The 12972-nt window shown below is 40.7% G+C and overlaps 3 protein-coding genes and 1 pseudogene across 3 annotated transcripts; all 4 read left to right on the forward strand.

Moving 5' to 3' along the window:
• The first annotated feature begins 666 nt into the window (after positions 1-666).
• On the forward strand, positions 667-3471 carry LOC103320673 (F-box family protein). Its single transcript, XM_008222385.3, has 2 exons — positions 667-1266; positions 1977-3471. The coding sequence occupies exon 2, from the start codon at positions 2005-2007 to the stop codon at positions 3253-3255; it is 1251 nt and encodes a 416-aa protein (XP_008220607.2). The 5' UTR covers positions 667-1266; positions 1977-2004; the 3' UTR covers positions 3256-3471.
• A 383-nt stretch (positions 3472-3854) lies between these two features.
• On the forward strand, positions 3855-5303 carry AIP2 (RING/U-box superfamily protein). The gene is made up of 3 exons (XM_008222384.3): positions 3855-4322; positions 4402-4832; positions 4941-5303. Exons 1-3 carry the CDS (start codon positions 3950-3952, stop codon positions 5088-5090), a joined length of 954 nt encoding a protein of 317 aa, XP_008220606.2. The 5' UTR covers positions 3855-3949; the 3' UTR covers positions 5091-5303.
• Positions 5304-5736: 433 nt separating this feature from the next.
• LOC103320671 (initiation factor 4F subunit (DUF1350)) lies at positions 5737-8696 on the forward strand. Its single transcript, XM_008222383.2, is given in 10 exon segments — positions 5737-5935; positions 5937-6182; positions 6266-6469; positions 6563-6620; positions 6737-6799; positions 6883-6958; positions 7469-7581; positions 7688-7777; positions 7865-7996; positions 8119-8696. Coding segments are annotated over 10 exon segments (1239 nt in total). The 5' UTR covers positions 5737-5813; the 3' UTR covers positions 8254-8696.
• Positions 8697-9612: 916 nt separating this feature from the next.
• Positions 9613-10952, forward strand: LOC148919659 (uncharacterized; annotated as a pseudogene).
• The last annotated feature ends 2020 nt before the right edge of the window (positions 10953-12972 follow it).

Genomic DNA, 12972 nt, shown 5'->3' on the forward strand with positions numbered 1-12972 from the left:
TTGAATTAGCACATTGCTTTTTAAGTCAAATTTCGTTGATTAAATTTGGGTTGATCAGTGGCAGGAAACAAAGAAGTAAATTTCGTTTCTTTTCTTTAGAATATTAATTAATTAATTAAACAACTTCATCAAACTTCAATTTTATAATCCATTTTGGCAGATGGGGAAAAAGAAGCCTACTTGGAGACCCGAGCTTGGTGAAGTGATGACATCGAGATCTCTGCGTTGAGGGCCGGCCTTGAAGGCCTTGGACATCGAAGAATTTGAGAGAGAGAGAGAGAGAGAGAGAGAGAACAGGAGAAAAAGCAAATATATAAACAAAAGAAAATATAAAATAGAACGTAATCAGCGGCTTTCTCGCTTTGTCTTTTATTCCTTGTATTCTTGTTTGAAAATTGTTTGGTTCTGGGACTCGAAGAATCTGGTCTGGGCATTGACTTTGAAGTAGACAAAGTATATATCTTCACGAGTGGGAGCTGCAGACCAGCCACAGATTCCTTAACGAGGCACAAGTTTTGCTTTTTTTTTTTTTTTGCTTTGCAAAACTCTGCAAAGGTCAGCTGCAGCAAGAAACCCAAAACCACGCATCTGAAACATGACAAAGACAAACCCTTTAACCCTTTGGAGCCTTTGACAATGTCACATTTTTGTATTTTTCTAATCCAAAATCCATGCCATATTGTCTTTCTTTGCAACCAACCAGCCGTGCTTGGATGCTCGCTCTCTCTCTCTCCCCTTTCTTTTGTGTTAGAAAATTGAAAAAGAAAGACGACTTATTTAAAGTGGAGATACCAAACTAAATGTGTTCAAGTGCAACAGGTTTTGTTTGGGGCTTTGGTATCCGAGGCCAGAGCTGAGAGAGAGAGAGAGACAGAGAGAGCAGAGTCAACCACTCACCCTACTTACTTTCACACTCTGTATTTTGTAGCAATGCCTGTATAGAAAAGCAATATACTCTTTGTTTTATAAATATGGGATGAAAAGAAAAACCAACCCCTCGTGTGTTTGAGTGTTATTGTGTGTGTGTGTGTGTGTGGTATCTAACAAAGTGTCAACCCCCTTACAAAAAAGCTTCCCAGGAAGCTTCACACCTTCCTTCCTCCTTGGCTCGCTTTCTCACTTTTTTTTTCTTCTGTCTTTTTTTCTCAAAACCCAATTTAAAGAGAAGGCCGAAGACCCACCAACCTCACTCACTGCCTCAGCTACTCATCACTCTCACTGTCTTCCATTCAGACTCACGGAGCACAAGCACTGGAGAAGAAGCAGGTACATTATCTTTCTCTGTTCATCTTCTCCTTTTGTCTTCTTCTTCTTCATTTGGTGTTTGTCTTGTTTCACTCAATTTTCTTGAATAATTGTGTTTTAGTCTGTGGAACAATTTTGTTTCCGTTTACTCTAACCCTTGTTCTGTGTCGAGATCTGTTACTTACTTGTGGACATACACACCAACTCTCTCTCCAATTTCATCTTCTGGCTCTGAAAATTTTAACTTCACTAGCTGTTCCTTTAACTTTAGGTCATCCTCATTGGTCTGATTTCTGTCTTAACAAGTTTTACATTACTCAAGTCTGGTATTTTTGACTACCCAGATATGCATTTTCTCATGGGTGTTTTCAATCCCTATTTGCTTCAGCAATTTCAATTCATCCCCATTTCTTATTGCTTGCTTCTCACTGTTTTTGACTACATTATGATGACTACCCTCTCCGCAGATTGATTTTTCTTTGAAGTTGGAATCTTTATTTACTAGATTACGTTGCTTTTCAGCGTCCTCCTTTGCCCTACAAAAGGTTTTATCAATATTCTAAATAGCAGATAGGAAATAGGAACGCAAGGATAGGGGGTGCTAGATTCCCATTTCATATTACATTCTGTATGCACTTGATATGAGCCCATTACTTTTGTTTCTCTGGTTCTATAGGATGAGCACAGATATAAATTTCCCAAGTAACACAATCATCCCTTATCTTTTGCAGTTGTGTTCTTCTCCCTAATTTCTAGACGATGGAGGACCAAAATTGCCCGGCTTCTGTGATGACTCGGAAGAGAAAATCCCAAGAAGAAGATAATTGCATTTCAAGCACCTTTTATATGGATGAGCTTAATGAAGACCTCCTGGAAAGGGTCCTCTCAAGGCTACCAACCTCTGCATTCTTCCGCCTTACTTCGGTGTGCAAAAGATGGAAATCGGTTGCATCTTCTCCTAGTTTCAAGCTTGCCTGCTCTCAGATTCCTTCACGGGATCCATGGTTTTTCATGGTCGATCCCCTTCTCAATCGATCAATAGTCTTTGACTCCACTGAAAGAAGCTGGAAAAAACTTAATCATCCACCTCTCCTCCAGAAAAACTCCAACTGCAATTCCATGCCTGTTTCAGCCTCTGGTGGCTTGATCTGTTTCCGAAATTCAAATGGCAACTTCATTGTGTGCAACCCTGTGACAGGGTCTTGCAACGAACACCCTCCGCTGGATCCATCACTACAAAATCTCACCTTCCATGCCATTGTGATGCATTCATGTCCCAAGTATGAGCAGTCCTCTTACAAGCTTGTTGTTGTCTTTGGTGAACTTCCAAAGCTGTCATTCAGAGTGTATAACTCAGACACCGGTTCCTGGGAAGAAGAGACCGCCTTGTGTAAGAAGTTTGATGATGATTCTGCAGAATCTGAATCAAGTGAGGACAATGCTGCTGTTTACTTCCTTAGCAAGGCTGGGAATGTAGTGGCAACCAACATGCAACGAAGCCCATCTAAGCAATACTCATCAGTGATCACTACTAGTAAAGATGGCGAGGAGATAGTCCATTTCCTAAGCTCATCAGGGTCAGTTGTGGCTTGCAATCTGGCCACCAAGTGCTTCTCTGAGTACCCCAGGCTTTTGCCCGTCTTCTTCGAGTACTCCATTGATTTAGTGGAGTGTGGAGGCAGGATGTTAGTGATTCTGCTGTCAGAATTCTTCGAAAGCGCTAGCCTCAGGGTGTGGTGTTACGATGAGGATGTTCGATCTTGGCACCAAATTGCAGCAATGCCTCCAGCAATGTCCCATGAGTGGTATGGCAAGAATGTGGATATAAACTGTGTTGGGGCTGGTGACCAGATACTGATCTGCTTAAGCTCTGCTGAGATTTCTAGCTGTGTTCTGTGTGACTTGGCTGCCAATGAATGGGTTGAATTGCCCAAATGTTTTATGGATGGTGAAGCCATAAAGTTCATGTCTGCCTTCTCATTTGAGCCAAGGATTGAGGCTTCTGTATGATTTCGACTTCATGCCTGCCTTTGGATTTTTTCTTTTCTTTTTATTTTCTTCTTATTCTTTTAGCATTTGTCTTACATTCCATTGTTCTGTATGCGTTGTGTAGGCAATTTAGCCAAATGGAAATTGGCATGATTTTATTATACAATGAGAAGTGTTTTAGATTGATGGCTACTTGTAGCACACTTGAATAGAAGACTTACATTTATTGGCTTTGTATCTCTTCATGTTCTAGTGAATTTTCTCTCTTCTTCATAAACATAAACAAACACTCTCTTGTGCGATAGAGGTGTGTTACGATTAGTCACCTGCACGATTTTTTTTACCATAAATCAGATCCGAGTCCCACATTTAATCAATGGACAGAAATCACCAACATTTACGTGACTAAACTTAGCAAAATCCTACATAATTAATTACACGTTAACGGGGCCAAAACCTTATCAGCTTGTATTACAACAGGTAAACAAAACGACGCCAAAAATACTGTCGTTAACAAATAAAACACAGAGCGAATATAATGCAGTGACGTGGAGAGAGATAATTGGAGACAGGTAGAGACAATCATGGGACGGCGCGCAGACGATTCTTCTCGCGCCTTCGTTCAACGGTGACCTCCTCGCCAAGCCAAACCAGAGAAATAAAAGAGGACGAAGGCGCAGAAGAGAGATCCGATTCAATTCAATCGAAGACGAAAATGGAGTTTAAATCTAAAGACGAAAAGCGATTGGAGCAGCGATTGGAGGAGCTTCACAAAGACGTATCGAAGAAGCAGAAGTTCGAAGACGCCGTCGCCTCCCTCAATTCGCTGCTTCGGGACCACTACGACTCCGCTTCCCCTTCCCTTCGGAAATTGTATTACGGCGTCGTTTGCCGAGTCGCCACTGTCTTGAAGACCAGGTACACCTCGCCGGGTTTCTGGGCCGCCGGACTCGCCCTATTCCGGCTCGCCCAATCCCTCGTTTCTGACCCGGCCGAGAAGGCCCACTTGCTCTCCTGCATCTCCGAGGCCCAGCAGGTCGTTCATCAGGAAAACGACCCTCCACAGCCCTCGTCTTCTCCAAATCAAGGTCTTAGAGATCTTTTGCAGAAACCCTTTTTCATTTTATTTTGTTTGATTCGATTTTGATTTTTGATTTTGTTATTTAGGGTATTTGTTTGAGGGGCATCTGACGGTGGATCGGGAGCCGCCACAGCCGCAGTGGCTGGTGCAGTCGAATCTCATGACTGCCGCCTTGGCGGCGGGGTCGTCTTCCGTGCCGGGTCTGCCGGAATCCGGAAACGACGACAGCAACAACTCGGAAAGCGCGGTGAATTTGCTTCAGTCCCTCATCGACAACCTCGACAGCGTTTTTCCGCCGGGGATAATGGATGATGTGAGGGGGGCCCCGAGGGTCCCCCCTGCGAGCAAACGGGTGGTGGCGAATCTTCTGGTGATTACGATCACAGAGGAGGTGCTGAAGAAGCTCGGAGAGGAGGCCGAGTGCGCCATTTGTAAAGAGAACTTGGTTGTGAATGACAAGATGCAGGAGTTGCCTTGCAAGCACACATTTCACCCTCCATGCCTAAAGCCATGGCTGGTAAATTTCGAAATTTTTGTTCTTTAAACATGTCTCATTTGCTTGCATTGAATTCCAAATTTGAAGTAACCATCCGACGTGGTTGTTGGGTTGTTTTTGTTGCGGCAGGACGAGCACAATTCGTGTCCGATATGCCGGCATGAGTTGCAGACTGATGATCATGCGTATGAAAGCTGGAAGGAGAGGGAGAGGGAGGCTGAAGAAGACAGAAAGGGGGCTGCAAATGCCGTTCGAGGTGGTGAATACATGTATGTTTAGATGATGGTGATGATGATATTTGCTTCAACAATTTGTCAATTTGCAGCTCTACTCTAAGCTAGAAATTTTTATTCATCCCATCACATTAAGCATGGTGGTGGTTGTAATTTCAGACAAATAATAGAGCAAATGTGGTTGCTTTTCTTGTATAATCAGGCACGTTTTCATTTTAGAAATATTGAAACTTTTATATAATGTGGCACATTTTTATCATCTGTGATGGAAAATGTTTGAAGTTCTTCGCTGAGCTTTTATTATTTCTTCAGGTTCAGGGTTTGTTTTGGTTTTAGATGGGTAGCTGAACCTTTTCAATGCCATAGAAATTTTGAGTTATTCAGATCGATCATGTCTTGCAGCATCACAGATTGAAGAGGTGCTGTGGAGCTGTAGATAAAATAGATTGGGCTCTACATACATGGGCTAAGAATAAAATTCAAAACTCTAAAATTTCCCGCGGTTCAGATGTTAAATCCAGACTTTTTAATCAACTCTTTCTTTTGGGCCTCAAGTTGAAGTTAGAAAATGGGCCTAACTAATACCACGAGCACAAATAATGTAAAACATTGTGGCCGTTTCAAAAAATGCCATTGGAGGTAGAGGCCAAATCTTTTTGTGAAATCGTGGCGCAAGCGTTGAACAGAAAATACAGATTGCACTACTCATCATGTATGTAAACTATGTATTAGTAACTAGCAGCAAAGCAAAAACCCATTTGCATTTGACATGGAAATGGCCACTTGTTTCTCTTCCACTTCCTCATCGTCCTCCTCTGGCCTTGCCACCAAATTGGGAAGCGGATGTGATCATATCCCTCATCATGCCCAAACCCAAATCAATGGCTATGATTTTCTTGGGGTGCCGTCGGAGGAGCAGAGTAAGAGCAGTAGTGGTCGCAGGTGGCTCAGCCTCATCTTCTACCAAGAAGACTGCTGTCAATGGCTATGTTGGTCCAGGCAGCTCCGCTGACAGATTAATCTCCACTTGGAGCGATTCTTGTTTGGTGGTACCTCCACCCTCTGGCAAGAAGCCTCGCGCCATCATCAAATTCTTGGGTGGTGCCTTCATTGGAGCTGTTCCTGAACTTACTTACAGGTCCCAATTTTTGTTTTGTACTTGTATAATTATTTTTTATTTTTTATTGGGTCCCTGAAATTCATGTGATTTGGTTGTTGCAGCTACTTAACTGAGCTATTGGCAAAAGATGGGTTTCTTGTTATATCAGTGCCATACAATGTGACCTTTGATCATGTCCAAGCTGCTGCACAAGTGTATGAGAGGTTCAATGCCTGCTTGGACACCATCTTAGCTTCTGGATTGCCTAATGCCAATCTATCACCTGCCCAACTTGCTCAACTGCCTGTGTTTTCTGTTGGCCATAGGTAATTGAGTTGAGTGGCTTCAAAGTTCATTATCATGGCAGCATTGGATGCACTGATTTACATATCTGCGTGTTTTTAATAATTTGTTTGTAGTAATGGCGCGCTTCTTCAAGTACTTGCAGGGAGCTATTTCTCTGATAAAGTCCCAAAGGTTTGTTCTGTTTTACAAGCCCTTTTGATAAGTAGATTGTGTAGTGTTGTTTCAAATTAAGAAATCTGATAAATTCGCTTAGTTTGACAAGCAATATTGTCTCCCTCTGATAAAAGGCCAATGCCATAATCGCATACAACAATAGACCAGCGACAGAGGCTGTGCCTTACTTTGAGCAGGTAATTGATATTTATCCTCTGCTTCATATCATGTATTAGAATTTGCGTTATAGTGTTCTAAAGTTTATATTACTATTCTGCAGCTAGGTCCTTTAGTTAATCAGATGGTGCCTATTGTAGAAGCATCTCCAGTTTCATCAATGGCTAGGACTGCCTCAGGTAGCTTCCTGACCTGCTTGGACCTTATTTAGTATTAGATTTCCGTTTTTCTTCCCTCTAGTTTTTCTGTAAGGATTGTATTATGCTTTCCCTTCCCCTCTGTGGCTTTCTTAGGTGTGATATGTTCTTAGAGAATTTAACTTGCTGCCATTTGTTATCCTTGTATTCTATTTGGTTGCATTGAAGATGTGCCAAATGAAAAGAATTTTAGGTACCTACCTTATTCATCCACTTTCATTGCATGTCAGAGCCAAATATAGTGTTGCTTCTTTACTTTTATGTTTATAATGTATTGGTTCATGAGAGTAAGTACAGAATCCTAGTTATTCTACGATGGTATACCCTGTGGTAAGCCATAGATCATCATGTTTACTTAACTTCCTCCATAGTTACATCCATTGAAGATTGAACTTCCATAAACTGAGTTACTGAATTGAGTGGTATACCATGTCGTGCGCGGCGTGCTCACACTTTCTGATACTCCCGCTTTTCACCACTTCCTGTATGTAGGAGATGCATGGAAGGCACTGGTTGATGCAGCTGGAGCAATGCTACCGGACAATCAGGAAACTCTAAGTTCGCTGACTAAATTTGTTGATCAGCTACCTTCAGTGCTAAATGAGGTATCTTGTTGGCTTGGTCGAAGTCATGCCCTTATGCTTTCAGTTCTTAATATTGGAGAGTAATTCTGGGGAGTTATTCTAAACAAATTCATAATCTTTCTGGCAGGTAACACAAGGGATATCGGAATTTAAGCCAACACCCTCTGAAAATCGTGTTTTCTTTAAAAGCTCGTACAATGTCAAACACACACTACTGGTATGCGTGGTGTCCCGTTATTTTGAATAATCATGAAATGGGTGACAATGGTTTTATTCTCTGGCTTAAATATTGTTTGCATTTCAGGTGAAGTTCAATTCCGACACAATTGATGAGACAGATACTCTTGAAGAGACATTGAAGCCTCGTGTGGAATCTATTGGCGGGACACTAGAAAAGGTCGAAATAAGTGGTAACCATATCACACCATGCATACAGGTGAACTGAACTCCAAACAATTTTGAGTTCTACATATCCTCTGTGCTCATTCGTCTAATTTAGAAGCTCTTTTATAATTATTATCTCATAGCCTCATCTTCTCTTTTATTCGGCTTGATCAGGAGCCAAAGTGGCAAGTAGGGAACGTGTACACTCCAGCTGATGCTATTGCTCAGAGTCTCAAGACTCTTTCTCTAAATGACGTTAGAGTCCTCTCAAGAACTATAAGCGACTGGTTCAGAGGCTTTGAAGATTGAGGTGCCATAGTTTCAATCAAATGGTATGTTGGACTTGTGTCTTTGCCCAATAGCTTATTTCTAAAGTTCATGTTACTTGGAAATTCCTGAATTGGGCCGCCAAGCCAAGAAGCATCTCATCTTTATTTGGTGTTGCCCTGTTAGGAGAAATCCAACTTGATTGTTTGTGTTGTGTCGGGCAACTGCTGTTTGATTTTAGATTTTATACTGTTTGAGAGTGATTATGGAAAGGTCAATAATCATTTCCATGGAGAAGCATGTTGTTTCTTCCCATAAGTGATTCTCGCTCTCCCATAATCACTCCCAAACAAGCCCTAATATTATTATAAATGTTATAAAAATAATCGTAGTATGAAAAGTACCACTGAATATTGGGAGTGGAATTGTATTTGCTCTTATGGTTTTTACATTGATAGAATTTCCTCTCAGATAGAATTCTCTAACTCTCTTTTCTTCTCTCAATTGAGTGTGTTATCACTTCTAGTTTCTTCTCTCTTCCTAGCAATGAAGAGATGAAGCCCTTAAATAGGCTGAAGTGCTTGTGATGTGTGGTTGGTTACAAGGGAAGGTGGCACACAAATTCCTTCATTCTTTTCTTCTTTTCTTTATGTGGGATCAACCACGTTCTTTACAACGCTCCTCATTGGAGACCACACATCCTTTGATTGGTTGCCTCCAGAGACGGACCCATGAATCTTATCTCATAGGGTCATATTGTAACAGTTCAATTTTTTTAAGCTTAAAGGTTTAGTGGGGGAGAGGGTTAAAGGTTTTTTTTGGGGGGGGGGTGTGTTGGAGATTGGGGATTTAGGTTTGAGGGTTTAGGAATGGGGGTTTTGGATTGGAAATGTTGAAGTCAAGAGAGTTATCTTTGAATTTGTTCTAATTTAAAAAAAAAATTCACTAGGCCGTTTTGGCCAGCATGTTTAAAAAATAAAAACAAAAGCGTGCTCTACATCTTCTTCTTCCTCAGACCAGCAACCATCTCCTTCAGCCATTCATGGGGTCACACATCCATTAAAGGGGACCTTGTAGCTTACTTTCATGGAGTCCATAGGGTCGTTTTACCATATTGACCCCACTGTGGGTCCGTCCCTGGTTGCCTCATTAAAACCTTGCTTGGAAAAACCCATTGGGAAAAAAACTTAACCGAAGGAAAAAAAGTACAACTTCATTTGGGATATAAGTACAATGTTAAATGTGCTCATGTTGCCTTTTTAAAATATTTCTAGGAAAAAACCAGTGGGAAAAATCCTAGTCGAAAGAAAGACAGTACAATGCGCATATGTCTTGTGTTAAAGGACTCTTGAATGCTCCCCCTGGTTTTGCACGCTTCAATTCAATCGCTTGCATAGTTGACATAATCTGATACCATGCACTAGCTTTTGGAATGTACAAGTATTTTCCAATAGCCTTGGAAAAACCATTGTGGATGGAAGTGATGTATCCTCAGAAGAAAGCGCAAAGGCCATGATTTTTCTTCACCGTCACATTTATGAAGCGCTAAAAAGTGAATACGTGGTGGTTGATGACCCACTGGTTTTGTGGAAAGCTTTATGTGAAAGGTACAATCACCAAAAGACGGTGATACTCCCGAGAGCTAGATATGAGTGGACACACTTGAGTTTCCAAGATTTCAAGTCAGTGTTTGAGTACAACTCGGCAATGCACAAAATCACCTTCCTGATGAAGTTATGTGGTGAAAATATCTATGAGGAGGATATGCTTGAAAAAACTCTCAGTACCTTTCATGCCTCAATTGTGCTCCTGCAGCAGCAATATAGGCATAGTGGTTTTACGAAGTACTCAGAATTGGTATCCTGCCTTTTATTGGCCGAGCAGAACAATGAGCTTTTATTGAAAAATCATCAATCTCACCTAATAGGCTCAGCACCATTCCCTGAAGTGAATGTTGCATCTCAAGAAGTGAATGCCACCTCCTCTCATGGCAGTACCCACAGACGTGGGTGAGGAGGCAGACGTGGCTGCTGGCAAGGATAAAAAATGTCGTGGTGCCCATTCATATGGCTTGGGTCCGACGAGCAATCCATCCAAGGAGCAATTCCAAAAGCTAGTGCATCAAATCGGATTACGTCAACTCTACAAGCAATCAAATTGAAGCGTGCAAAATCAGGGGGAGTATTCAAGAGTCCATGCGTGTTGTACCTCTTTCCTTCGACTATGATTTTTCCTACTGGGTTTTTCCTAGCAAGATTTTAATAAGGCAACATGAGTGCATTTAACATTGTTCTTATATTCCAAATAAAGTTGTACTCTTTTCCCTTTGGTTAGGTTTTTTTTTCCCACTGTGTTTTTCCAAGCAAAGTTTTAATGAGACAACCAATCAAAGGACATGTGGTCTCCAATGAGGAGTGTTGTAAAGAACGTGGTGGAGCCCACATGAAGAAAAGAAGAAAAGAATGAAGGATTTTGTCTACCACCTTTCCTTGTAACCAACCGCACATCAAGGGTGCTTCAGCCTATTTAGAGGCTTCATCTCTTCATTGCTAGGAAGAGAGAAGTGATAACACACTCAATTGAGAGAAGAAAAGAGAGTGAGAAATCTGAGAGAAAATTCTATCAATGCAAAAACCACAATAGCAAATACAATTTCATCCCAATATTCAATGGTACTTTTTATACTCTGATTATTTTTGTAACATTTGCGAGATTAATTTGACATATTTCCGAGTTTCCAACTTGAGGGTAGCCCTCCATTGTTTGGTTTTAATTATGCATGCACCTTCCGATACATTTGCATGCATGTCACCAACAACTCTTCTCATGTGCCCGCATTTAATTGACTCAAAAAAGAAAAAGGAAAAGATGTAGCTAGCTAGGTCATAATAATTCATCTCAATCTTGTTAAAAGAAATAAAGAAAACGGCAAATTATTTTTGTTTGTAACTTTTCATCAAGATTTAGATTTAGATGATGATAACGATGAATGATCGATGGTGATGGATAAGTAGATAAATATGAATGTGAATGGGAAGTTATGCTTCATCTGTTGTTTTGTTGGGGACCTCTCGTAATCATAATCATATATGGCTCTCCCTCTCTCCTTTCCTTGGTTTTTATTGGTTACAACTTGTGTCATTTGAAACCATGACCTACCAAAGTTAGCTGCTTCTTTGAATTTAGATGCTTTTTTTCCTGATTTTCTTTATAGAAACACACACTCTCTCTCTCTCTCTCTCTCTCTCTCTCTCTACCCTTTGGGTTTTGGGGCCTTGTTTCTTTTGGCTCAGTGACCCAGTCGTGTTGGTGGCAGATTAAAAATGTTATGGTCCACCGCCACCCTCACTTATAGCAGAAAGTGACCAAACTCTGTGTGTAATGAAGAGCTCTAGCCCTAGCTCAACTAGCTGCAGCCTCTCTCTCTCTCTGAGGTCCCTGCCTGCCTAAGCCCAATAAATGACGACTTTCAATTTTATTACCACATTCAGTACCAATTGCAATTGGGACTATTTTAAGCCTTCTTTTTTATTTTGACAAAACGATATTCTAACTACGGAAAGATAATCGAACTCGAATCTGAAAGCCAACTGATTACTGACCTAATTTACATCCGCTTTTATACTTCTATTTTGGTTTGTGATAAAAGCATAAACAATATCAACCAATCACTAAAATAACTCGTGAGGAACACAAATTGCATGATTTGGTTTTTGATCCACATATATTATAAAAATGTTGAATAAATGGAGAATGTGTTGGCCGCCGACAATCGTCCTAAAGTTTCAATGGATTCTTTCTTGCCTGGTTTCGTTAAATTTCCAAATTGACAATGCAACATTACCCATAATTTATGATTTACAATAATAGCTGAATTTCGTTCACATATTTTCTTTTTATTTTATTAAGAGTAAAAAAGAATCTTCTTCGTTTATTCCACAAAATAAAAAAATCTATGATGGTAAAATGGGTTATTTATGGAAGGCGCAGGCTTTTTGGGCCAGGTGGGCCAGGAGCAGTTGCTACCTATTTCTGGTTCCTTTCGTGGCTTCCCACGTGGCAACCTTGCTCTGATTGGAGCCTTGGACCTCAGCCCACGTGGCATCCTCACCCGTAGTGGAAAATAGCCGTTTGATTACGACCCGTCACATCATGTCCGTCAGTCTCCACAGGCGGTCCCACCGCTCTTTTAAGCTAGGAATTTTTTTTCCAAAATGAACAGCACCACCATCCTTTCTTCGTGGAAAAGAAATAAAATATAGTAAAACAGGTTTTCCAATTCCTTCCTTTTCTTTTTCAGTTTTATCTTTATTTTTTAGTTACACTTTTTTATATAAGAACAAATTGTGGTTGTTAGAGCATCGCTACGAATGTCGGTCTAACATCAAGCATTTGTACATTCACGTATCGTCTCATTTGAATAACTGGTCGTAACTCATACTAAGAAATTTGGTTTCGCCACTATAGAATAGATGATTGCAACTAACATTTTTTGCTGCCTTAATTATGTCTAGCTAGTTTAGATGGTACAGGTACAAATTTTCTTTTAGGATAATATTTTTGTGGGTTCATTTCTAAAGAGAGGGTTGTGAATTGTGCAAAATATTATGGAAAACAAATTTGCAAGTATTGGTTAGAAGGCAGTTGTAGTAGGGTCCTTATTTACTACTACTGGACACTAGGCAGTACGTGCATTATTGATTAGTCTAAGTCCTGCGTGGTGTCTGCCTAATTCAGATTTGGAAGCAATTGTTTGTTTTA

Source organism: Prunus mume, linkage group LG2, assembly GCF_029339155.1.
Source record: "Prunus mume cultivar Tortuosa linkage group LG2, ASM2933915v1, whole genome shotgun sequence".
Lineage (NCBI taxonomy): Eukaryota > Viridiplantae > Streptophyta > Magnoliopsida > Rosales > Rosaceae > Prunus > Prunus mume.

Coding starts and splice junctions, on each gene's coding strand:
- LOC103320673 (XM_008222385.3), top strand. CDS start 2,005: ATGGAGGACCAAAATTGCCCGGCTTCTGTGATGACTCGGAAGAGAAAA.
- AIP2 (XM_008222384.3), top strand. CDS start 3,950: ATGGAGTTTAAATCTAAAGACGAAAAGCGATTGGAGCAGCGATTGGAG. Junction 4,323..4,401: donor CTCGTCTTCTCCAAATCAAG/GTCTTAGAGATC, acceptor TTTGTTATTTAG/GGTATTTGTTTGAGGGGCAT. Junction 4,833..4,940: donor CATGCCTAAAGCCATGGCTG/GTAAATTTCGAA, acceptor TTGTTGCGGCAG/GACGAGCACAATTCGTGTCC.